The 24,314-nt window shown below is 46.6% G+C and overlaps 3 protein-coding genes and 1 long non-coding RNA gene across 6 annotated transcripts in view; 3 read left to right on the top strand and 1 right to left on the bottom strand.

Moving 5' to 3' along the window:
- The window catches only part of LOC146672952 (CST complex subunit CTC1-like), a 51,795-nt gene extending 34,920 nt beyond the window's left edge, over nt 1–16,875 (top strand). The window contains exon 24 of the mRNA XM_085401375.1: nt 16,857–16,875. Within this exon, the coding sequence (XP_085257501.1) occupies nt 16,857–16,860 (4 nt within the window). The 3' untranslated portion in view covers nt 16,861–16,875. The remainder of the gene's footprint in view (nt 1–16,856) is intronic.
- Nucleotides 1–24,314, top strand: part of LOC146672933 (uncharacterized) — a 405,352-nt gene that overhangs the window by 112,164 nt on the left and 268,874 nt on the right. The window lies entirely within an intron of this gene.
- Nucleotides 1–24,314, bottom strand: part of LOC146672937 (uncharacterized) — a 339,553-nt gene that overhangs the window by 85,653 nt on the left and 229,586 nt on the right. The window lies entirely within an intron of this gene.
- Nucleotides 692–19,137, top strand: LOC146672951 (CST complex subunit CTC1-like). Of its 3 annotated transcripts, XM_085401379.1 has the most exons (25): nt 692–1,006; nt 5,449–5,533; nt 5,913–6,012; nt 6,088–6,310; nt 7,301–7,530; nt 7,607–7,736; nt 7,806–8,102; nt 8,183–8,305; nt 8,392–8,621; nt 8,742–8,886; nt 8,960–9,162; nt 9,235–9,404; nt 9,487–9,601; nt 9,745–10,150; nt 10,238–10,327; nt 10,652–10,789; nt 11,803–11,849; nt 11,974–12,059; nt 12,232–12,367; nt 12,644–12,712; nt 12,786–12,948; nt 13,151–13,206; nt 13,313–13,469; nt 18,263–18,383; nt 18,459–19,137. In XM_085401379.1, exons 1-25 carry the CDS (start codon nt 821–823, stop codon nt 18,548–18,550), a joined length of 3,798 nt encoding a protein of 1,265 aa, XP_085257505.1. In that variant the 5' UTR covers nt 692–820; the 3' UTR covers nt 18,551–19,137. The 3 variants fall into 3 exon arrangements, with proteins under 3 accessions (XP_085257505.1, XP_085257506.1, XP_085257507.1); XM_085401380.1 differs by lacking the exons at nt 18,263–18,383; nt 18,459–19,137 and adding an exon at nt 16,862–16,986 and having other exon boundaries at nt 709–1,006; nt 13,313–13,482; XM_085401381.1 differs by lacking the exons at nt 18,263–18,383; nt 18,459–19,137 and adding an exon at nt 16,842–16,875 and having other exon boundaries at nt 709–1,006; nt 13,313–13,495.

The raw sequence follows: 24,314 nt of genomic DNA, 5'->3' as shown, positions 1-24,314 counted from the left end.
TTTATATTGAGTCACGTCCTCTGCCTCCTCCAAAAGAATCCTTTCAGAAGTTAAACGATATCTTTAATTGGTTAATTTGGAATAACAAAGGTCCTAGATGAAGACTTGGCTTGTTGTACCTGCCATATGAAAGAGGGGGTTACAATTCTCTGATCTTAAACTGTATCACTGGTCTGCACAGGTGCGCTCAGCCACGCTCTATTTTTCCACTGAGACACCTGCAGCCTGGATAAAAAGTGAACAAAAAACAGCGACAAACCTTCAGTTTGATATAATTTTATTTTATTTTAAAGTTTCCACTTGACAGAAATGTGTTTTTGTTTGAGATTCCCGAGGTTCGCACGGTGTCATCCTCCTGAAAAGGAAACACCTTGTGGCGTCAGGTGAGCTGCAAAAGGTGCTGTCAGTCACATGACCCTGAGCCTCAGCAGGAAGTCTGACCCCTTCATAATAAAAGCATGTTCTTCACCTGCATTAATCAGGCTGAGAACACGCTGGGCTGGAGTCACGTGATCGACTTGTAGTTCAAACACAGCTGTTTCCTTTCCTGAGTTCTTATCACATCTCCTAAACACATTTCCTCCACCTCACAACGTTTCTAACAAGGAAAGTGCTTAGGAAAGGAGGTAGGAGACCACTGAGTGTATGTGAACGTGAAGGGCTTTTATTGTGAAATGCAGGGTAGGGAAAAGTTGTTCCGCACATGCGCGGTAGAGATCCTGCGTGAGCAGAGACTAGTCAGTTTAATAAGTTTGATGATTTGTTTAAAATACAGAACAAAAGTAAACAAAGTAGGACGGTAGGGCATCATGGCGGCTTTATGAACGGTAAGAGGCGGGAACACGGGGGCGACGGTCAGAGGGAGGACATCAACAGGAGGAGGACCGGAAGCTGTTTGAAAGCCGTGAGCGGGAGTTTGTCAGCAGGGGGAGAAACCGGCACCCGGAGCGAAGACATGGACCCCCTGCAGGAGCTCCTGGACCGGGTCAAGCCCAGCACCGAGGCGGTGAGTCCCAGTCTGACCCTGTTTGCCCGAACTGAGCGATAAATAACAGTCTACGTACACGCACAGCCCTGCGTACGTAGACTGTCTGCGTCATGACGTAGGCAGAGTTCAGTTCAGTTCATTTTTATTTCAAACATTTCAAACATGTGCCTTCACAATCATTACAAAATATCATTCCAGTATTTGTTTGAAAAGGAGTAGGCTGAAGTATTTACTTATTTGTCCCTACCCCTTCAAGTTTTACCTCTCATTCATTTAATTTTTTTTTGTCTTAAATTAAACAAACAACATATGAAACATATGAAGTAAAACAAAACATAACATACATAAATCAAAAACAAGAAATTAGCAAGCCCCACCACAGTATAGTTTCTTTCATATGAAAAATACAGAATGTGTATATTTGCAGATACACAAGTTATGGAAAAACAACAAACCAAAACAAAACAAAAAAAGAACCACAACACCATTACCAGCTACATTACCGTCCTGGGTTAACCCCGTTTTCTTCATTCTTATACTTATTTAAAATTAGGTTTTTATATTTTACTTTAAACTGTTTTATGTTTTGACTGTCTTTTATTTCTTCTGTTAGACTGTTCCATAATTTAACTCCTGCAATTGACATAGTTCTTAAAGTTGTTCTAGCACTTTGTATTTTTAAATTCCATTTCCCTCTTAAGTTATACCCACCTTCTCTTTCTATGAACAATTTACAGATTTCTTTGGGAAGCAATTTATTTCTGACTTTATACATTATTTGCGCTGTTTTAAGCTTCACCAAGTCTTGGAATTTAATAGCTTGCATTTTGACAAAGAGTGCATTTGTATGGTCCCTGTACCCCACATTATTTATTAATCTAATGGCCCTTTTCTGTATTATAGTTATTGTTTGTGTGTTACTTTTGTATGTGTTTCCCCAGACCTCTACAGAGTAGCTCATATATGGCAGTAGTAAAGCACAGTATAAAATGTGCAGTGCTTTCTGATCCAACATATGCTTTGCTTTCCCCAGGACGGCAATGCCCCGTGCCAATTTCCCCCGAACATAAGTAATGTGTGGCTTCCAACAGAGCTTGTAGTCAATGATCACCCCAAGAAATTTTATTTCATTGACTCTTTCTAAATATACATTGTCAACACATATTTCTACTTCGATGTTTTTCTTTTGGTTTCCAAACAACATGAATTTGGTTTTATCTAGATTCAATGATAATTTATTTATATCAAACCACTTCTTTAATATCGTTAATTCCTGTGTGATCATCTCCAAAACCTGTGGCAATTCCTCTCCTGAACACAGTATGTTTGTGTCATCTGCAAATATTACAAACTTTAAAATCTCCGATACTCTGCAGATATCATTTAAGTACATAATAAACATTTTTGGACCCAGTACTGAACCTTGAGGTACTCCACAAGCTATATCCATCAAATTAGATTTATATTCATTTATTTGTACATATTGTTGCCTATTCCCTACATAGCTTTTTAACCATTCCAAAACCACTCCCCTAAACCCGTACTTTTCCAGTTTTTTTAATAGAATTTCATGATTAACAGTATCAAACGCCTTCTTTAGATCTAAGAAAACTCCGAGCGCATACCTCTTATTATCCATACATTCCGTTATCTTTTCCATTAAATCTATCAGTGCCAAAGCTGTTGATCTGTTGTTTCTGAACCCATACTGACTATCTGTCATTAATTCATATTTTTCCACAAAACTGTCAAATCTTTTTATGAAGAGTTTTTCCAGTATCTTAGAGAACTGGGAGAGTATTGACACTGGTCTATAGTTTGTAAAATGATGTCTTTCACCGGTTTTGTAAATGGGAATAACTTTAGCAACTTTCATTTTTTGTGGAAAAACTCCTTTTTGAAACGACAAGTTGAATATATATTTTAATGGTTTTACGATACCATCAATAACTGTCTTTACCGTTACCATATCAATATCATTCCAGTCTGTACTGGTTTTGTTCTTAAGTCCTCTAACCATGTCATAAATCTCTTTCTCTTCCACTGCTCTTAAAAACATTGAGCTACTATTCCTTTCAATATTTTCACCAGTGTCCCTTTCTATTCCATCAACCTTTATTTCTTCTGCCAGTTTTGGCCCTATGTTTACGAAGAATTCATTAAAGCCATTTACTATCTCCTCCATGTTATTAATACTGCTTGTCCCTTCTATAAAGTACCCAGGGTAATCATTATTCCTTGATTCATTTTTGATTATTCTGTTTAATACATTCCATATATCTCTTGTGTTATCTTTATTGTGTTCTAACCTTTTAATGTAATACTCTCTTTTACAGGATCTCATTATATTAGTTAATTTATTTTTGTAAGTTTTATACTTCATTTCAGTTTCTATTGTTCTCTTTTTTATGAATTCTCGATATAGGGTATTCTTTTTTTTGCTGGCATTTTGTAGTCCTTTTGTCATCCATGGTCTTCCTGCATAGTTGTGTTTCCTATTGATTTCAATTACTGGGCATTTTTTATCAAGTAATGTGTTAAATGTTCTTAAAAATCCTTCGTAAGCTTTATTAACTTCTGTTTGTTCATACACAATATTCCAATCTTGCTTTAAAAGTTACTTTCTAAGACAATTTAAGGTCTTCTCTGTTCTTATTCTTTTGTAAATAATCTTATGTCCATCGTTGTTCACTTTATAATGGCATTTATAAGATGCAAAGACTGGTAAATGGTCACTTATATCATTGATTAACAGCCCACTTTTTATCTTTCCTTCTATTATATTTGTAAATATATTATCTAATAGAGTTGCACAATGAGATGTTATTCTGGTCGGTCTTGTTATCAGTGGAAATAAACCGATGCTGTACATGGAATCAATAAATTCTTCTGTACTCTTATTATGATTTGGATTCAATAAGTCAATATTAAAGTCCCCACAAATAAACATTCTTTTCTGATTTATATTTGTAAATAAGTCCTCCATATTATCCTTAAATATCTCAATCTTAGATCCTGGTGTTCTATATATACAACTGACAATTAGGTTTTTCCTTTTTTCTATACTTATTTCCACTGATAAACATTCCATCACTCCATCAATAACAGTCGTCATTCTTCCCATTCTTTTGTACTTTAGGTTTTTATCAATGTAAAGTGCCACCCCACCTCCTTTCTTGTTGATCCTGTCTACATGAAGGAATTCATATCCATTTATTTTAAAGTCTTCTTCTTTTCCAGGAGTTATCCAGGTCTCCGATATGGCTATCACATTGAATGGCTGTTCAAACTGTGTTATGTAGTCTTTGATGGATTGAAAGTTTGCATATAAGCTTCGACTATTAAAGTGAACCATTGTTATACCCTGTTCTACCTTGAATTCCTTTTTAAGTTGCTCATTTGTATAATAATTGCATTCATTTGTCTTATTGTTAAAGAAATTACAATCAGGATCTATGTTGCTGTCATACATCAATGTCTTATTTTCAATATCTATATGAGTTGTTAGTTGAAAATTGTCAGACATCTGCGTTGGTTGTGCACTTGGACGGTCCCATCATATTTAGCACTGCTTTGCATTTATCAGTTATATTTTTCTAGTTCCGTCATCTCTTTGATGACTAGAACCTTAGCCTGCTCTGGTGTTCCATTTAACTTAATGAATATTTTACAGTCTGACGTCCAAGTTGACTGTATTTTCTTCTGTTTTCTTAATATTCTTGCTCTTCTTGCAATGTCTGCATTTTTCTTGATTAGGTGTTCATTTAAATAAACATTTGTACCTTTTAGCTTTCTTCCTTGCTTGAGCAGTTCTTTTTTCTGTTTTCTATTAACAAAATGAATGATAATGGCAGGAAGAGGATGGCATCCCTCAATATTTTTACTGTCCATTTTGATACCTTTGCTTTTAAAGAAGGCCATTACCTGCTCTTCCAAAGAGCGTAGCTCTTGCTCGGGTGGCTCCCCTCTCTCTGATGCTGCTACCCGTGCGTATGTCTGATGCTTGGTTTCCAGTCCTGTCACTATCACATCATTTACTCTTGAATATTGTTCCAGATCTGACACCCGTCCTTCCAGCATAGCAATCTTCTTGTCCTTTTCCTCGCTCTGCCTTCTTAGTTCTTTAATATCATCCATTAAATTGAGTATCAGATTTTGTTGTTTTGAAATTGTTGTTATTTCTTCAGACATAAAGTTTAGGGATTTCTTTATGTCCTCCAGTTCCTCCTCATTAACGTTACTCCTCTTAGGCGGCATCTTAACGGCGTTAAGGCCCGCTGGTTGCGAAGCACCCTTGAGGGTTGCCGAAACCCGGCCTGTCCTGGCAATTAAGAGCAGCAGCCGATCGCTGTTTCGAGCTAATTCTATAGCAGAAATCCACACAGAAAAGAGAATATAAGGATGTGAGCCTGTTCTACATTTATTATTGTGACCTCCGACCTGCTGCTTTGTTTCTTTAGGAGTCCCTGTGGTTAAAGAACATCTTCACCTCCATCTCTGAACACCTGAGTCCTGTGGTGTGTAGCTCCGCCCCCTCGCAGACAGGTGAGTTCCTGTTTGTTTGAAACAGCTGGCTGATAAATCAGCTGTACTTTAAATCCTTAATGACGATGTCCACTTATGAAACCAAATACTATTTAAACCATTATTTAAACAGTGAAAGCAGGGCTCACCTGCCCTCACAGGTGTCATCAGAGCAGTCCAGTGTGTAGATGTGAGTGTGGTTCAAAGGTCAGAGCCATGAAGGTGACCGACTGTCAGTGAGGAACAGGGAGGACTAAGAGTCTGAGGATGAAGAGCAGCTGCTTCCTCAGGTGGTCCCACCTGTTGACACACCAGCTCTGGTGTCCACTTCAGGTGTTCTCAGTGGGCGGGGCTTCAGTTGTTTATGTTTGTGTTTACCCTTTAAACTTTGTTTTCCCAGGTAACCACGGTGACCTCAGCCTCTTCGATCTGAGCATGTGTGCAGTGCAGGCGATCCAGCAGCAGATGTGTGTGGCCCACAGCTTACCTGTCAGCTACAGGTAACGCCCGCTGACATCATCGCTGTAGCAGGTCACGTGACCTGGCCTTACCGCTGTCCTCCCGTCTGTCCGCAGGCTGCTGTCCGTCTCCCAGCTCGTCTCCCAGCAGCACCTGGCCTGCGTCAGCAACCTGTCCTGGAGCACCAATCAGCAGAGAGCCTGGGCCAGGGAGGCGGAGCTCGCCGTGCCGGGTCAGAGGGCGCTGCCGAGGGTCAACCTGCTGCTGATTGGCTGTCTGAGAGAAGGCCCTGACGGAGAGTACAGGCTGACGGACGCCAGCGGCAGCGTCATGTGTGAGGTGAGTCAGAGGGGGAGGAGCCTAACCTTAACCCATCGTCCATCAGCTGGTTAGTTCTCAGGAGCTTCTTCACAGCAGCGTCACTAAACCGGATCTGGTCAGAACTGATGGTAACGAGGTCACAACAAACTGCAGGTGTTCATGTGCAACGTGAATGAAATCGAATTCCTCTTTAATTCAGCTCATTCTCTGTGCAGGGACACAAGTGCTGATAGAGTCTGGTCATCACACGCTTCTCTGCTGATGTTTACATCAGCATGAAACAAGCAAACAAGCTCAACAGCTGACTTTCATTTCTGTAACTCAGAAACATCAGGACTTGTTAAATGTGAGCTGTGTTTATATGGATTCACTTAGCTGATCGATAAGTAAGGATGTAAAGACAGAGTCTGTCAGCAAGTGAGTAACTGTGCTGGCACAGACGTGATGACAGCAGAGCTTTATAAAGATGTGGAGCCTCCTCCTCACATAAAGTATACAGATAGCATCACCTGCAGTAACCTGACAGATTACAGTCAGACAGCTGCAGCAGGCTCAGTGTGGTCCTAGCATCACCGCACGGATTAATGACTCACAGTACTTGAAATGTGCAATTCCCTTGTGTTCTTATTGCTATTTATTCTATTCTTCCCATTTCTATACTCTGTATTTGTATATGTGTATATTTCTGCTCACCTTCTGTAACTTCTGTCGGTGCTGGGCTGTTGGAAACCGAATTTCCTGGAGGAACGCAGCCGAGGGATCAATAAAGTTTCATCTAATCAGATCAGATCAGATTAGATTAGATTAGATCTGATCTGATCTAATCTGATCTAATCTAATCTGATCTAATCTGATCTGATCTAATCTGATCTACTGCAGCTATTAAACAAACGGCATCACTGCAGATCAGAGCTGATGAAGCTGTCATCATCAGTACAGGCTTCCAGCATCCACCCAGGACACACTCCGCCTCTCTCTCACCCGCGTCTCTCTCTCTCCCTCATCCAGTGCCTGTCTCTCTCGCCCCTGTGGCTCGATCGTCCCGTTTTCCTCCCTCACTGGAACTACATCCCCCACAATGCATCGGGCCAGGAAGAGGCCGCAGGCTTCTTGGAGCTGATTGGCTCCCCTGTCCTGTTGTGTCCTGGTGCTGAGCAAGGATTGGCTGCTGCTCCTGGAAGGGTGGAGCTAAGCGGAGCGGTGGGAGTCGGAGAGGCCGGCAGGCTGCTGAGGCACAGGTGGGTCACATGACCTCTGAACTGCAGCAGAGTTTCTGAGCAGTGTGTGTGTGACAGATGTGTGTGTGTGCTCCAGGGTCAAAGGTCAGCGGCTGAGCGTGTTCGGAGAGGTGGGCTCAGTCTGCCCTCTGCTGGCCGTGGCAGGAACGACCTTCTTTTGCTTCACGCTGACGGATGAGTCGCGCTCGCTGCCCGTGCTCGTACAGGTACCAGCTCTCTGAGGATGATGATGGTGAGGAGGGACGATGAAGCTCAGTGTGTGTGTGTGTGTGCAGGACAGCAGCCGGCTCAGCTGGATCCAGCGTGTGTGTGTCGGGCAGAGCGTGTGTGTGACAGCTCTACGTGTGTGTGCGCTACGAGGCTGGAGAGGAAACAACATCCTGTGTGTGACGAAGCGCTCTGAGCTGCACGCCGACTACACGCACACACAGGAACACACACAGGAACACACACACTCTGAGTCCCTGCTGTCACAGCCTGCTGAGGACGACTGTGAGGAGGCGGAGCATGAGGAGGTGGAGCTGGACCAATCAGCTGTGAGGATAAAGCAATCCAAAGTCATCAGCTACCAGGTGAGAGTGCTGTGAGCTCTGATTGGCTACCACAGGTTTGTACCTGTGTGCTGATTACTAAGCCTCCTCTGCTGTGATAGGGCACGGTGACTGAGGTTGTGAGTGAGGGGGCGGGGCTCTACGTGCTGGATGGGAAGGTGGGTCTGTGCGTGGCCTATCAGCCGGCGGCGAAGAGGAAGCTGAGGGCGGGAGACAGAGTGGAGGTGAGTCACATGATGTGACATCATCATGCCCGTTTGTGTTCGTGGCAGCCACGACTAATAAAGTTTGATGGTTCCTCCTCCTTCAGTTGCATCACGCCCACTTCCTGTACCGGCCCTGCCCGGACTTCACTCCCAGCATGCTTTGCACCTGCCTGCGCTCCAGCCTGAGGGTGACGGCCTTCAGCAGGGCGGGAGGTTCGCCACCCGACAACCGCTGCCCGGGAGATGGGGCGTTACCACGGTTACTGCTGCAGAGAAACACAGATGTGTCCGATTACCTGTGGACCTGTCACCTAAGCTCGCAGCTGGCACACAGGTGAGGCTCCACCCACCACCACCTGTCCACAGTCAGAGACAGCAGAGCCTAACCTTTGTCCTCCTGTCCTCTGCTGGCTCTGGCTTGTTTCCTGGTCCTGGTTCTGGTCTTGGTCCTCAGTCTGGTCCAAGGTGTGTGGAGGCAGCAGTGTGTGTGCTTGCTGTCCTGGAGGCTGATGGAGACTCTGAGCAGAGCTGGAGGACGAGGACGCAGAGACATCTACGCTGAGATGCTGGACGAGCCTCACACCTGTCCTGTGACGCAGGTAGGTCCCACTCTCACCTGTCTTCCTTACAGGTGAGTGTGGAGCATGCTCAGTGTGCTCTGTGTCCCTGCAGTACAGCGTGTCCTCGGCGGTCCGGCAGTACCTCGGTGTGTCGGAGCTCCTGGAGTCCCTGCAGACTGGCTGCTGGTCTTCGGCCCCTCTGAGCTCTCTGCTGCCCCCTGATGGCTCCAACCTGACCTCCGCCCAGATCAACGGGTTCCTGTCCTGGTCTTGCAGGACTCTGTCCTCCGAGCCTCGGGGTGGAGACGCTGTCAGGTAAGGTGACAGCAGCTCCCACATGAAGTCATGTGATTACGTACCAATGGTTTTTGCCGGTTTGTGTGTCAGGCAGCGCCCCCTGCTGCTGGTCGGCGTGCTGGAGCTGCCGTCACAGACATCTGAGTTCAAACACTCGATGCAGCTCAGAGACGCCGCGGGAGCTGCAGCCTGCGTGCTGACGGAGAGCAGCGAGGAGGAGGAGGGAGCGCAGAGGGCGGTCTTTAACAGCGCCTGGATCGGTACAATGCACGCACACAGACACACACACAGGGACACACAGCTTTATTCTTTAATGTGTGTGTGTGTGTGTTTGTGCTGCAGGTTGTCTGGTGGGTGTGGTGCAGTTCACCATGGTGACAGAGAGATTCCTCCAATCAGATTTCCCCTCCTACCAACACCTGGACCAGGACAGGTTCATCACACACAAACACTGCAGGTACACACACGCACAACCTGCAGCATGCTGACTGCTCATTGGTCCATTCTGTGATGTAGGAGGGCGTCTGATTGGTTCAAGGTGTGAGCTACCTTCCTGGTTGTAAACATTATGAGTTAAATAAAGCTGGGTTCAATTCACAGGGTTTACCTGCAGTTCTCTCTGGACCACCTGCACATCCTGAGTCCATCTGTTGCCATGGAGACACACCTGAGACACAAGGGGGAGGAGCCAGGAGGGGATGTCACTGCCAGGAAGCAGACAGTAGAAGAAGAAGAAGAGACTGCTGGGAGTAAGAGGAGGAGAAGAGAAGAAGAAGAAGCCAACTCCGGCAACCCCTGGCCCTGTGTCTCCATGGTGATCAGGGTGGAGCAGAAGGAGGGTGTGTCCTGGAGGAATACAGGGGCGGAGGCAGAGGATCAGGAGGCAGGGCTGAGACTGTGCTTCTCAGTGAAAGCTGCTGTGATTGGTCCAGTGGTCAGCTGGAGGCGGGACCCAAAGAATGAGCCAATGACAGAGAAAGAAAGTGAACAAAAGCAGGAGAGAAAGGTGAGAGACGCACCTGTGTGTGTTTACCTGAGCTCACCTGGATACACAGTTACATGTGTGTGTGTGTGTGTGTGTGTGTGCGTGCAGGTGGTGCTGGCGTTCTCTGGTGTGTGTACGCGGTGGTTTCCTGTCCTCCAGCCTGGATGTTTCTACAGACTCATCGCCGCTAACACTCAGGTATCAACCCAGCTTTGATGATGTCACTAAGGGGCGTGGTCAGAGGTTGGCCTCATCGGTCTCTGCTCTCTGATATTAGTACACATGAACACGTTTTTCAGCTTTAACTGTAGTTGTTCACACACTGAGGTTAATTATGGAGTTCCACAGGGTTCAGTGCTTGGACCAGTTCTGTTTACATTATACATGCTTCCCTTAGGCAGCATCATCAAAACACAGCTTACATTTTTACTGCTATGCAGATGACTCCCACCATTCCTGTTTGTGGGGAGTTGATCTGACCTGAATCCTTGCAGCTGATTGGCCCATGTGTCTGTCAATCAGGATCCCAGTGTTCTGATTGGCTGTGGAGTTTCTGAGCGCAGTGGGGTGGATCTCCACGTTGAGTCAACCCTACAAGTCAGACGTGGTTGGAGATTCCACACTCTGACACGCCCACTGCTGCTGCCCACCTGCAGACAGGTAACACTCGGTTTGCTCCCCGTCTTCCTCCAGGACCCTTAAACTTTTTTTTTAGAGATTGACAGACCATGTGACTTTCACGCATTGCATTGTGGGTACAAGTGGCAACAAAATCAAAACACTGCATTAAGCGCTAGCATTTCCAGCACTTTGGGGTCCTTCGGGACTAAGTAAAGAATACAAATACAGGCCATTTACCGTTTATTTAGCTGTTGTTAAATATTTTATCTCCTGTACAGGCCAACACAATCTATTTGTCGTTTCAGGTTGTAGTGTTACACAACATTTTCAGATCTAATATAAATAAAATGAGTGTTTCGTAATTCATTCAATTTATTGTCTTTATTTATAACTGGCATCATTGTTTCATTCTATTATAGAATCTTACAAGAAAGAGGCAACATTGTAAAAATCCATCATTATTAGCTGCTTCCTGAAAAACAAATCAACAATGCAAAGAAAAAAAACTTTGCTAACAACAAACTGGAAAACAGTTATTCATCACTTGCTTGCTTCAATACAACCCTTGGGCACATATATGCGGACGTTTCGTGGCTGTTTGGATCTCGCTCTCTCTCTTAACCAATCAGATCTGGCTGTGGTAGCAGCTTTAAACTCGGTATGACCCAGGCTGATAGAGGGGCCAGTCTGGATCACATTCCTGCATTTTGTTTCTGGTTTTCCTACAAAACACAACAAACATTAGCCCGCAAAGCCACAGTGAACAAAGCAGCATAGCAACGAATTCAATTCAAATCAATATAAGACTTATTTGTAACCTACATCAACAATCATGTTGTGATAAATTACGTAATAACTCCAACAGAAGACTTAATAATACAACACAGTTAATAATACAGCAGCTTCTTGGCATTTTTGTCTTTGTTTTTATTACTGTGTGACTGTTTACGTGTGAAAGCCTGCGTGCGCTAGTACCGCTTGCCACTCATTCCCACAATCCTTTGCGGTTTTACCCCTGAATGACGTCATATTTTTAATGTCTGTGTTTTCAGGCCGTCCCACCCACAGTCTTGTCCGTCTCAGAGGTCTTAGACTGCAGGTAAACTGCTCGTCCCTCACTGAGTCGCCCCCTGTGGCCATCCGAGGAACTGCAGCTGCAGCCTGCTTTAAACTCTTACTGGTGTGTGTGTGTGTGTGTGTGTGTGTGTGTGTGTTTGTTTCAGCTCAGAGCTGGTGTGTTTTCAGGGTGTGGTGTCTGAAAGGATCAGTGTGAACAACAGGACTGCCCACTCTGGACACACACACTCAGGTACAAACACACAGGTGGTTTGTGTATCAGGCTTTTTCTGCTGTGAAGTTGTAACATGGGGGTCTATGGAGGCGACTCACTGCTGCCTCTGCTGGACACTAGAGGAACTGCAGGCATCAGTGCTTCAGGTATGAGTCTCAGGTCTGACTGTTAGCTGAATGTGTGTGTGCAGGTGTGCGTCTCACTCTTTGTGACCAAGCTGGGAGGAGTCTGCAGGTGTACCTGGACTTAAGCCACACCCCCTACCCACCTGGCCTGTTGCCGGGTAACACTCTGCTGTTGTCTGGTGTCCAGAGGAGGCTGTCCAGGTGAGACACACATAGACAGGCTTATAAAAGTTTGGACTCTTTATTTGGACTCATTTCCAACAATGTCAGCCCCAATAAAGTTATGGATCATCTTGCATCAATAGGCTGCTGGTTTTCTTTACTGGTTTCAGGTGTTACCAGCAAAATAGTTGTTTGATCATCTGGGAATGTACCCAGATTTATTTATTTAGACAGAGATCTTGACCCCCCAATGTTCAATACAAAGTCACGCCCATGGTTACGTACCTGTGCGGTTTACCTGTGTGTGTGTTTCAGGACAGGAAGTGTGTACTGCACGTACTTACCTGTCAGCTCCATAACTGTGGTCTCCCTGGGAGACACCAGGTAAGTTTACAGGTAAAGTCTGGTTCACGTGTTTGTCGTGCTGTTGTTTACTTGTTTGTTTGGTTTCTATCAGCTCGGCCCAGCCTCCTCCTCCTGCTCCCATCATGCACCTGGGTGAGTGGGGTCTGAGCAGCAAGCAGAGGTGCGCTATGGGACAGGTCAAAGGTCACGTGGTGTGTTTCCTGTTCCTGCAACTGCAGTGGAGCTGCTCTCTGTGTGGCAGCGTGTACACACAGGTACTGCATAAAATACACACAGTGTGTACAGGATGTGTTTAGTGTCAGTTTCTCGGGTGCAGTGAAAGTACTCAGAGTGCTTCATGTGTTGTTAGCGTGTTGGTGGCGTGTTAGTGTTGGTGCAGTAAGTAAAGTGTCGTTTTGGAGGAAACTGCTCACGATTTCAGGTGTGTGTGTTTACCTGTTGCTCTCTCTCTCTCAGGGCTGCAGCAGCTCTCAGTGTCACTCGACCTCGTCAGTGTTTCAGTCCAAAGCAAAGTAAGAGCAGCTTCCTGTTGAGCTCACCTGCTGATACGTGTTAATCACCTGGATGAGTCAGGTGACAGTCACATGATCAAACCATGTGGCTCTGCTCTTCGATCAGGCTGGTGATCGATGACGGGACAGGTGAGGCTCACGTCTGGTTCTCAGCTGCTCTGGTTCCTGCTCTGCTGGGATTGGCTGATGCTCAGTGGGAGGGGCTTCAGAGAGCACTCAGGGTTAGAGGTCACATCAGAGTCTTCCCTCGTGGGCAGAGCCAGGTCAGTAGCACCTGTCAGGTGTATATGTTTATCAGAATCAGAATCAGAATACTTTATTGATCCCTGGGGGAAATTATTTTTTGTTACAGTGCTCCATTTTAAACCAACATTAAGACAAGACAGACAATACGCTAACTAAGAATAGTACAATATATACATATATATACATACATACATACATAAGTCACTTATAAATAAATATTTGGAAAAGAAACGTGTAGCTGTAGCAGCAAACAGTGTGTTAAGTGGATGCGTTGTACAGGGAGATGGCCACAGGCAGGAATGATTTCCTGTGTCGTTCAGTGGTGCTTTTCGGTAATCTCAGTCTCTCACTGAACGAGCTCCTGTGACTGACCAACATGTCATGGAGTGGGTGGGAGGTGTTATCCAACATTGTCTTTATCTTGGACAGCATCCGCCTCTCCGACACCACCTTGAGGGAGTCCAGCTCCATCCCCACAACATTGCTGGCCTTACGGATCAGTTTATTAAGTCTGTTGGCATCTGCGACCCTCAGCCTGCTCCCCCAGCATGCAACAGCATAGAGGATCGCACTGGCCACCACAGACTCATAGAAAATCCTCAGCATTTTCTGGCAGATGTTGAAGGACCTCAGTCGCCTCAAAAAATAGAGACGACTCTGGCCCTTCCTGTAAAGTGCTGTGGTGTTTTTAGCCCAGTCCAGTTTCTTGTCAATGTGTACTCCAAGGTATTTATAGTCCTCCACAATGTCAACACTGACCCCCTGGATTGAAACAGGGGTCAAGTGTTTCCTGGTCTTCCTGAAGTCCACGATCAGTTCCTTGGTCTTTGCCACGTTGAGCTGCAGATGATTCTGCTCACACCACGTGACAAAGGAGTCGACCACAGCCCGGTACTCTGTCTCATCATCCCTGCTGATGCATCCAACCACCGCAGAGTCATCAGAAAACTTCTGAAGATGGCAGGTCTCTGTGCAGTGGCTGAAGTCTGTGGTGTAGAGGGTGAAGAGGAAGGGGGAGAGGACAGTCCCCTGTGGTGCCCCTGTGTTGCTAATCACCTTGTCAGACACACACTGTGGGAGACGTACATATTGTGGTCTTCCTGTCAGGTAATCAACAATCCAGGACACCAGAGAAGCATCCACCTGCATCGCTGCTAACTTATCACCCAGGAGGGTCGGCCTGATGGTGTTGAAAGCACTGGAAAAGTCAAAAAACATGACCCTCACAGTGCTCGCCGGCTGGTCCAGATGGGTGTAGACACGATTGAGCAGGTAGATGATGGCGTCCTCTGTTCCGAGACGAGGCTGATAAGCGAACTGAAGGGGATCCAGGTGTGGTCTTACTATGGGTCGCAGCTGGTCCAGGATGAGCCTTTCCAGGGTCTTCATGATGTGGGAGGTCAGTGCCACGGGCCTGTAATCCTGGGGGCCACTGGGACGAGGCGTCTTTGGTACAGGGACGAGGCATGATGTCTTCCACATCACCGGGACCCTCTGCAGACTCAGACTCAGCATAAACAGTTTATGAAAGACTCCACACAGCTGGGGGGCACAGGTCTTGAGGACAAGGGGACTCACTCCGTCTGGTCCAGCAGACTTGCCTGAGTGAAGTCTCCTCATTTGCATCTCAACCTGGTATTGAGTGAAGGTGATGGGTGGGGGAGGGGTGTCAGGAATCTCACAGGAGGCAACATGTGAAGAGAGAGGCTGGCACAGTGGTGTGGCTCTGGATTCCAGGCTGACTACAGGTGAGGTTGTGGGGGTGGGAGCAGACACTGTGGTGTCGAATCTATTGAAAAACAGATTCAACTCGTCGGCTCTATTCTCACCTCCCTCAGTTCCCCTGCTGTTGGTTGGCCTGAATCCAGTGATGGTCTTCATGCCCCTCCACACCTCTCTCATGCTGTTCTGCTGGAGTTTCCACTCCAGCTTCCTCCTGTAATTGTCCTTAGCCTCTCTGATCTTGTCCTTTAGTAACACCTGGACCTTCCTCACCTCCTCTTTGTTGCCCCCTCTGAAAGCCCTCTTCTTGTTGTTGAGGAGGGCTTTGATGTCCTTAGTCACCCACGGCTTGTTATTTGGGTAACAATGAACAGTCTGAGCTGGAACAATGGAGTCGGTGCAGAAAGTTATGTAGTCTGTGATACACTCAGTAAGCCCATTGATGTCCTCGGCGTGAGGCTCACAGAGTGTTTCCCAGTCGGTCACCTCGAAACAGCCCTGTAGTTCCGCTATTGCCTCCTCTGACCACCTCCTAACAGTCCTGGTGGTCACAGGTTCCCTCCTCACAATTGGCACATAGCGGGGGGTGAGGTGAATCAGGTTATGATCTGACCTACCAAGTGGGGGGAGGGAGGAGGAGCTGTATGCATCCTTGACGTTAGCATACAGTAAGTCTAAAGTTTTCTCTCCCCTGGTGGGACAGTCCACATATTGTTTGAATGTTGGTAATGTATTGTCCAGTGATACATGGTTGAAGTCACCCGAGATCACAATAAAGGCACTCGGGTGCTGAGTCTGTAGCCGAGCTATGGCAGAGTGGATAGTGTCACATGCAGCTGTGGGGTTAGCAGAGGGGGGAACATAAACAGCCACCAAGATGACGTGAGAGAATTCCCTGGGTAAATAATACGGCCTGAGTCCAACAGCACACAGTTCAGTGTCCGGGCAACAAATCCTTTCTTTGATTGTTATGTTGGCAGGGTTACACCACCGGTTGTTAACTAAAACAGCAAGCCCACCTCCTTTACGCTTACCGCTAGCGATGCTGTCCCTGTCCGCCCGAACAGTGTGGAAGCCTTCCACGGAAGCATTCTCATCGGGAATGTCCTGGTGCAGCCATGATTCGGTGAAACACATCAGGCTACACTCTCGGTATTCCCTCTGACTCCGTACCAGTGCTGAGAGCTCGTCGATTTTACTTGCCAACGATCGCACATTTCCCATCACGATAGACGGCAGACACGGTTTAAACCTCCTCCTCGCTTCGAGCCTCCGCTGTCTCACCGTCACCTTTTTTCTTCTCTTCTGTCCTTGACCTCTGCATCCCCGATGTGTTTTCCTCCAAATTTCAGCTGGTACTTCTGCGGGCACTTCTGCGGGCCTGGCCAGCGAGCCGGCCGGCATCAGGGCGATCAGCTGATCTCTGGAGTAAACAGTCCGTGCGTGTAGGAGATGTGCCGCGGTCCCGTTCCATGATAAAAGTAACAGTTCCACGGCCACCAGAAGAACAAAAACTCTCTCAATCCACATGATTGAGTAAGAGATAGAAAACGGAGGAAAATACAAGTCAGAAAAAAAAAAGAATACGTAAGAAAAAAGAGCTAAACTAAGAGAAAAGCAGGAGCGACTGTAACAGGCTGCACGCTGGTTGGCGCATGCGCACTTAGAAAAAAAAAAAAAAGGTGAGTCACAGGTGAGTCACGTGCTCATCGTCGTCTTTAAACTTTATTTTGTCTTTAAAATTTAAGATGAGGCTTTAACTGTGAAAGGGCACATCCTGTTTGCATCCTGGTAACAGCTCCGTCTGCTCACACCTTACTGCTGAACTGGTTTGGGGGCGTGGCCACTTCCACCTTTTTTTTTTTTTTTTTTTTCTTTTTTTTTTTGGATTTACTTTGCCAAATGGATCTTCGTGGCATTGCCGTATTGGTCCATTTGGTCGATCTTTGTTTTTATTATTTATTATATTTTATTTTCAGATGTTACAGATGGGACAGACATGAGTGAGGGATAGGAAAGGGAGAAAGAAAGAGGAAGGAAAGGAAAAACAGAAGGGGAGAGGGACAGTGAGAAAGGGGGGGAGAAAAAAAATAAGAATCTCCTGGATCACCTGTTGAGAGAAGAATAGAAAACAAGCAAAAAAACAAAAAAAAACAAAGCAACATACTAAACACAACACCATCGCATTAATCTAGCTAAGTGTAAACAGCAGTAAATACTAAATATTCAATGTTGTTGTGCAGCACGCAGGACAGATGTGCTTCGAAGTAGTAGCCAAGAAAGGTGTAATTTAAGTCTACGAGCAGTGAACACCTGTGTGCACACCTGTGTGGATCAGCGTGCTTGTATTCCAAAGGTTTCTCCATGTAATGATCTGCTAGAGAGTGTGGGGGGGCCACAGCCCTGTCCTCTATGGTATCAAGCAGGTATGGAGGAGATCAAAACTCCAGACATCCAGAGGCACCCAGAACACAAGAGACCAAGGAAGACCCACAGAGGGGCAGCCGCGCCACTGTCCCAGAAAGAGCTGAGGAGAGTCCCAGATGAGGGCTCACTCAGCCACTTTTAAAGGCCACTTCCACCTTTAAAAGTCTGTAGGTGTGACGGACCCACGCTGGGCTCACGTGAACAGGAGGGAGGGGCCTTACAGCCGTGTGTTTCAGCGAGACTCAGGTCGTGCCCCTGACTCCACCCACTCGACCTGATGAAGCAGCAGGTGGTGTAGTTCTGAGGGTAATCAGGGCTGACTGTGAATGCCACACCTCCCACATGGAGGGTGGAGACCACAGGGGAGGGGCAGGACAGCGAGAGGCATTTAGGACTCGGGTCACACCAGGAGAACCCACAGGGCCCCTCCACCCACAGGTGGAGCTGTGTTAAAAGACCCTGCAGACTGAAACGTCCTGTGGTCAGAGGAGGTGAAACGAGAAGAAGATGCAGCTACAACCCAAAGAACAGCGTCCACACAGTGAAGCACGGTGGGGACGCTGTGGGGGGGCCACCACAGAGAGAAACAGGCGTCCTGCAGGACGTTTCCACAGGGCCGAGCCGTGAGTCTGCAGAGACATAACCTCTGTGTCTGTCTCAGGTGTGTGACGGGGACGCTGACGACTTCCTCCTCCACTTCCTGTTGTGTCTGTGCAGCAGCGATGTCATGATTCGGCCGCTCAGCCTCACCTGCAGGAAACACACCAACCAGAGACCAGAAGGTAACCCCACCCTCACACACCACCCTCACCACCCTGACTGCAACCTTCAGAGTCGTGTGTGTGTGTGTGTTTCAGAGGTGAGGAGGTTCACTCGAGGAGACAGAGAGTTCCTGACCAGACTGGCTCCTCCCCTTCAGCTCACCTGTCTGCACCTCCACCCTGACTGAGCTCCACCTGCTTCGTTCTGACTTCATCTGTTCTACGTGTTCGTACAAATAAAACTTTATAGTTCCTCCTCCTGTCACACGGTATCTCACCTTCACTGACCCTGACGCTGGTGATCAGGGTCAGAGGTCACACGAAGCTCTCTGGGTTTAACAGGTCATGTGACCCTTCTACAGGAAGTGATCCCTGTGAGTGGCGCCCACATCGGAGACGTTCTCAGATGGTGATTCATGAAACCTAATTGGTAAAACTAAACACTGAACGTGTTTCGGTTTGTTTACAGAGGTCAGACGGTGAAAGCTTCAGCCTGACCAGGAAAGAATCAGTCCTCTTTAAATCACACTTACTTTAAATGAATTCCTCCTCACCTTCATGTGTTTTGTATTATTGCATCTTATACTGAAAGAGTTCATCCATCGACACATTTGAATCCTGCAACATTTCACCGTGTCAGTTTGTCATGAATTGGACTATTTTAGGATTTCAGTTCATCTTTCCAATAAAGCTGGCAGCTCTGAAACAGCTGTTCTCTCTGAGGCTGTTTTGCATGTAAATAAAAGTGAAATAATTAAATGTTCTGTGAACAGACCGTCCAGTGGAGCTCCTCAGGGCTCTGTGCTTTCACCACTTTGTTTTCTATGCTAATGAGTGTCAGAGCACGTCAGCATCAGTCCTTCAACATGGTCACAGCCTCTGATGAAGGTGTTCAAATGTGGCTTTTAATCCAGGTTTACACTTAAACAGTCTCCATGAAACGGGCCTCTGCCCTCATTCATCCTGGAGATCACTCGTCTAAACCAACTAACATAAAGAACGTGATGTTTTCAAAGCGAACACGTACACACAGTTGTTATGGATACGATTAAATTTAGGAGCGATGATTTGTGAAATCCTACATGTGTGTTCTTTTTTTTTTTTTTTTCATGGAAGTGACATCAGAAACAGCAGCATGTGACATCACGTGATGGCGGAGCTTCAGTTCATCCTTTGTCATCCTTTTTTTTTTTTTTTTTTTTTTTAATAGGACAGGGGGAAAGAATGAAAGAAAGAGGGGGAGAGGAAGAAAGAAAACCAAAGGGGAGAAGAGACGGTGAGAAGGGGGGGAAGAGAGAAAAAAAAAAAAAAAAACTCCTGGGTCACCTGTATGGAGAGAAAGAAAAACAAAAAAAACAGGGGAGACAGCAAACAACAAAGAGCAACATAATAATAAAAAAAAAAAAAAAGCACCATCACAATAAACTAGCTAGTCATAGATATCAATAGTTACTAAATAATAAACGATATTGTGCAGCACGCAAGATTGACAGCGCACAGTGTGCTTTGAGGCAGCAGCCAAGAAAGCTGTAGTCCGCATCTGTGAATACCCATGTGTACACCTGTGTGCATACCTGTGTGGATCAGCATGCTTGTATTCCAAAGGTTTCTCCATGTAATGATCTGCTAGAGAGTGTGGGGAGCCACAGCCCTGTCCTCTATGGTATCAAGCAGGTATGGAGGAGATCAAAACTCCAGACATCCAGAGGCACCCAGAACACAAGAGACCAAGGAAGACCAACAGAGGGGCAGCCGCGCCACTGTCCCAGAAAGAGCTGAGGAGAGTCCCAGATGAGAGCTCATTCAGCAGCCGCGGAGCAGAAGCCAGGGGGAGTTGCAGTGACGCACCCGTGAGCTCCGCCGGCAGCCAGCTGTGCCTGAGTGACCGAGCCCCAGGCCGAGAGGCCAGGGGCACCCCACCTCCAAAGTGGCCCGAGCGAGCCCCAATAAGCGGCCACCAAGGAGTGAGCCGGTGTGTACCCGGACACCCACCCCCAGATACAAAGAACCACCAACGCACCGATACCTGAGGGAGTCCGCCACCGGCAGGGGAAGTGGTGGTGGGTGGAGATAGGCCTCCAAACCTTGGAGGGCCCGAGATGTCCCCAGAGAGGTGGCGTCTGATACCCAACCTGACATATAGACACAGACATACAGGCACACACAGACACAAACATCCATTCCCACCCTCATGCTCTCATATGTACTTCACACTCAACCGACGTGGAGACAGACATAAAGGGACGCTGTACACACGATCACACTCCCCAAGCGTACTCTACTAACCGGGTCTAGGTACCCTTGCCCCTGGAGGGGGGAACTGCACCCAGACCCAGGTGGTGTTACCCTTTTCCCTGCGGTGGGGAGAGGCAGACCGCCCCGACTCCGCAGCAGCAGGGAGGCCCCAGACCGCAGTCGGATGGCCCACTCCTCCTAGCCCCCCCGCTCCAGTAGGCCGCAGAGAATGGGGGTGAGAGAAGACTCCAAACCTCCCTCCACCCGCTCATTGTAGTGTTGATGCATGTGTGTTCTAAGGTGCAATTAAAACCCAGGAGGGCATAGAGCTACCTGCCAGAGAGCAGCAGGTAAGCACATAGTCCCTCCTGCTAGCCCTCAATGTCTACATGTATTTAAAATTGAGAGGTGGGCAACGACGCCAGGGGTGAGGCGTACACCCTGATGGTAACTTGGACTCCGTGTATCGTGCCCACCCCCAAGATCCTATATGTATGTGTAATGAGGGTGTGAGTAATGTGAATGTCTAAGTTGTGGGATAAAATTGAGGCAGAGGCAGCCAGAAGGGGACAGAGGGGGGGGGTAGCCTCCTCTGCATCCTGGTGACATACCCCTACTCCAAGGCCCTGCATGTGTGGGTGGTTGTGGTGGAGCAGGAGGAGGGAGGCAGCTGGAGATGGGGAGGGAAGGAAGGGAGGGGCAGGTGACCCCTCCCTGGGGCCAGCTCCCCCGCTGACCCCAGTAGGCACTCCCACACTCCGCGACCCGCCAGGGAAAGGGGGGCCCAGGCCCATCCAGACCGGGGCCCAGCGCAGCAGCGCCCCCCGGCCCCACAGAGCCCGGGACAGTCCACCCAACCCCACCACAGAGAAAACTGCACCCACCCCACCATCCACTCGTCTTCCAGACTACATGAGACAATAGACGCCCAGGCTGAGATCTTCCTCCACCTCTCCTGTATCTCCCCCTCCTGCAGAGAGTTCCTGAGGGGAAGAAAGCTCCTGCAAGGTGTAACAATCTCCCCCACCGGTTGAAGAGCCCCACAGGCGACTCGACACGCTGGCGGCACCCTGCGCCAGGGATGGGCTCCCATGCACCCACCCGCCCACAACCCCGGCAACACACAAACCAGGACCCAAGGCCCCGAGGCCCAGCCAGGGCCCCGGCCCAGAGATGGAGCGCCCCCAGACCCTCACGCCCATCCCGGACCCACCCAGGGGCAGACAGGCTACCAGGTCAGTAACCCACGTCCATCACCACAGACCCTCCCCTAGCCCCGCTGCACGCAGCCACGAGGAAATGGTCAGAAAAGAGCCCCCAACCGGACATGACCCCTACCCCGGGTTGAGCCCCCCAAGGAAGATGCCTCCGGGGAACCCCCCGACGCCCTAAGCCTGTCCCTGCCCCCACACCAATCACAACATTGAAGGCGGGACCAAACTATGACCCCCCACCCCCACTAGGTGTTGGAGCCGATCAAAGGAGCCCAGAGCAATTGATCTGATGTGGTGGCAGAGGCTGTATCAAGACTAATGTAATCTAATAGATAATTTCTATATTGGTTAGAATTAAGATTGTTTTTATTTTTCCAGTTCATGAGGACAGTTTTCTTGGCTATGCATAGGGCAGTGAAAACCATATGGGCTAAATTGTTTTCTGAGGTGACATTATCTAAGCTGCCCAGTAAACACACTAAGGGGGAAGTTGGAATGTTACATTTCAGACACTTTGATAAGTCTTCACATATCTCGTGCCAAAACTTCTGCACTGGTGGACAGAACCAAAGAGCGTGAATGTAATTGTCTGGTGTATTGTTTTGACAGTGTGAGCAGTTGTTGGAAGATGTAAAGCCCATCTTGAACATCCGATGACCTGTATAGTGCACTCTATGTAGTATTTTGTATTGTATTAATTGCAGACTGGGATTTTTAATCAATTTAAAAGTTTTTAAGCATACCTGAGACCAGAAGTTTTGGTCTAAACTGACTGATAAATCTGCTTCCCACTTTGCAATAGGAAGGGATATTGATTCATCTAATTTAGAGAATGTTCTATATATTTTAGATAATAATTTGGGGGATTTAAGAGTAAGGAAATGTGCCGCACTTGGTGGTATTTGTAATTCAACTTGACTGAGGTTAAATTTCTTTTTTATTATGGATTTAATTTGTTGATATTCTAAAAAATTTTTCTTGTTGATCCCATATTGTGCAACTAGTCTGTCGAATGGGATCAATTCTGTTCCCTCCAATATATGTTCTAAGTATTTAATTCCTTTACAACTCCATTCTGGGAAGTTAATCATATTATTGTTTTGTAATATGTCAGGGTTATTCCAGATAGGAGTACGTTTGCATGGGATTAGTGAAGACTCCGTTATTTTTAGATACTCCCACCATGCTGTCAGAGAGAAGCTGATGTTGATACTTTTAAAGCATTCATGTTTTTTGATGTTTGAGCTGATAAATGGTAGGTCTGAAATCTCTAGATCCTTGCATAGTGCCTGTTCAACATCTAGCCAGGGCTCATCTAGGAAGGTATGTTTTGACCATTCTGAGATGAACTGAAGCCTGTTGGCTAAGAAGTATTGGTGAAAATTAGGCAGATCTAATCCTCCTCTATCCTTGGTTCTTTGTAGCGTTTTTAAGCTGATACGCGGGGGTTTATCTTTCCAAAGGAATTTGGAAATATATGAATCCAGAGATCTGAACCAATCTTGTGATGGTTTGTTAGGGATCATCAAAAATAAGTAATTTATTTTTGGCAAGATCATCATTTTTATAGTGGCGACCCTTCCCATGAGTGATATGGGTAAAGATTTCCATCTAGTCAGATCACCTTCTACTTTCTTTAGAAGTGGGACGTGGTTTAATTTAGTTAAGTCTGAAAGCTTAGGAGAAACATTAATACCTAAATATTTAATATTTCCGGATTGCAGTGGGGCAGAGGAAGAATTATGGAAGGAGCAGTTAATGGGGAGAACTGTAGATTTTGGCCAGTTAATTGAATAATCTGAAACTCTTGAAAACCAGTTTATTAGAGTAATTACCTCAGAGAGGTTGGTTTGTGTGTTTTGCAGAAAAAGCAACACATCATCCGCATAGAGACTGATTTTATGTTCTATGTTCTTACATTTTATGCCCTTAATTGTTGTAGCCTGTCTAAATGCTGCTGCTAGAGGTTCGATAAAAATTGCAAAAAGTGAAGGGGAGAGTGGGCATCCCTGTCTGGTGCCCCTCAGGAGACAGAAGCTGGGGGATGTCTGGTCATTTGTTCTGATACGAGCTGTTGGGGAATTGTATAATATTCTTATCCAGTTTATGAAAGAGTTTCCGAAACCAAATTTGTGTAAAGTTGCGAATAAAAATTTCCAGTTAACTCTGTCAAATGCTTTTTCTGCATCTAGAGATAATATTATGGTTTCAATGTTTTTATTGTATGAGTAGTCTATTAAATTAAGTAATCTACGAGTGTTTGTTGAGGAGTGCCGACCTTTTATGAAACCAGTTTGGTCAGGATGAATTAAGAGGGGGGTTATTTTCTCTAATCTCTTTGAGAGAGCTTTGCAGATTATTTTAAGGTCTACATTTAAAAGAGAAATTGGACGATAGCTTGAGGGAAATAAAGGGTCTTTGCCTGCCTACATGTGTGTTCTAACATGCTTTAATGATGGCACGAGCTGACAATGAATAACATAAAGTTAATAGTTAATCTGCA

This window comes from Rhamphochromis longiceps, linkage group LG3, assembly GCF_057381845.1.
Source record: "Rhamphochromis longiceps isolate RC_006_pf linkage group LG3, R_longiceps_female_GT1.1, whole genome shotgun sequence".
NCBI lineage: Eukaryota > Metazoa > Chordata > Actinopteri > Cichliformes > Cichlidae > Rhamphochromis > Rhamphochromis longiceps.
This window is presented reverse-complemented; position numbering and strand designations above follow the sequence as displayed.

Bases quoted from the DNA above. Each gene is read 5' to 3' on its own strand.
- LOC146672951 (XM_085401379.1), top strand. From the start codon at position 821: ATGAACGGTAAGAGGCGGGAACACGGGGGCGACGGTCAGAGGGAGGAC. The intron at 10,151-10,237 runs GTGAGAGACGCA...GTGTGCGTGCAG, and splicing joins AACAAAAGCAGGAGAGAAAG to GTGGTGCTGGCGTTCTCTGG. The intron at 13,207-13,312 runs GTAAGAGCAGCT...CTCTTCGATCAG, and splicing joins GTGTTTCAGTCCAAAGCAAA to GCTGGTGATCGATGACGGGA.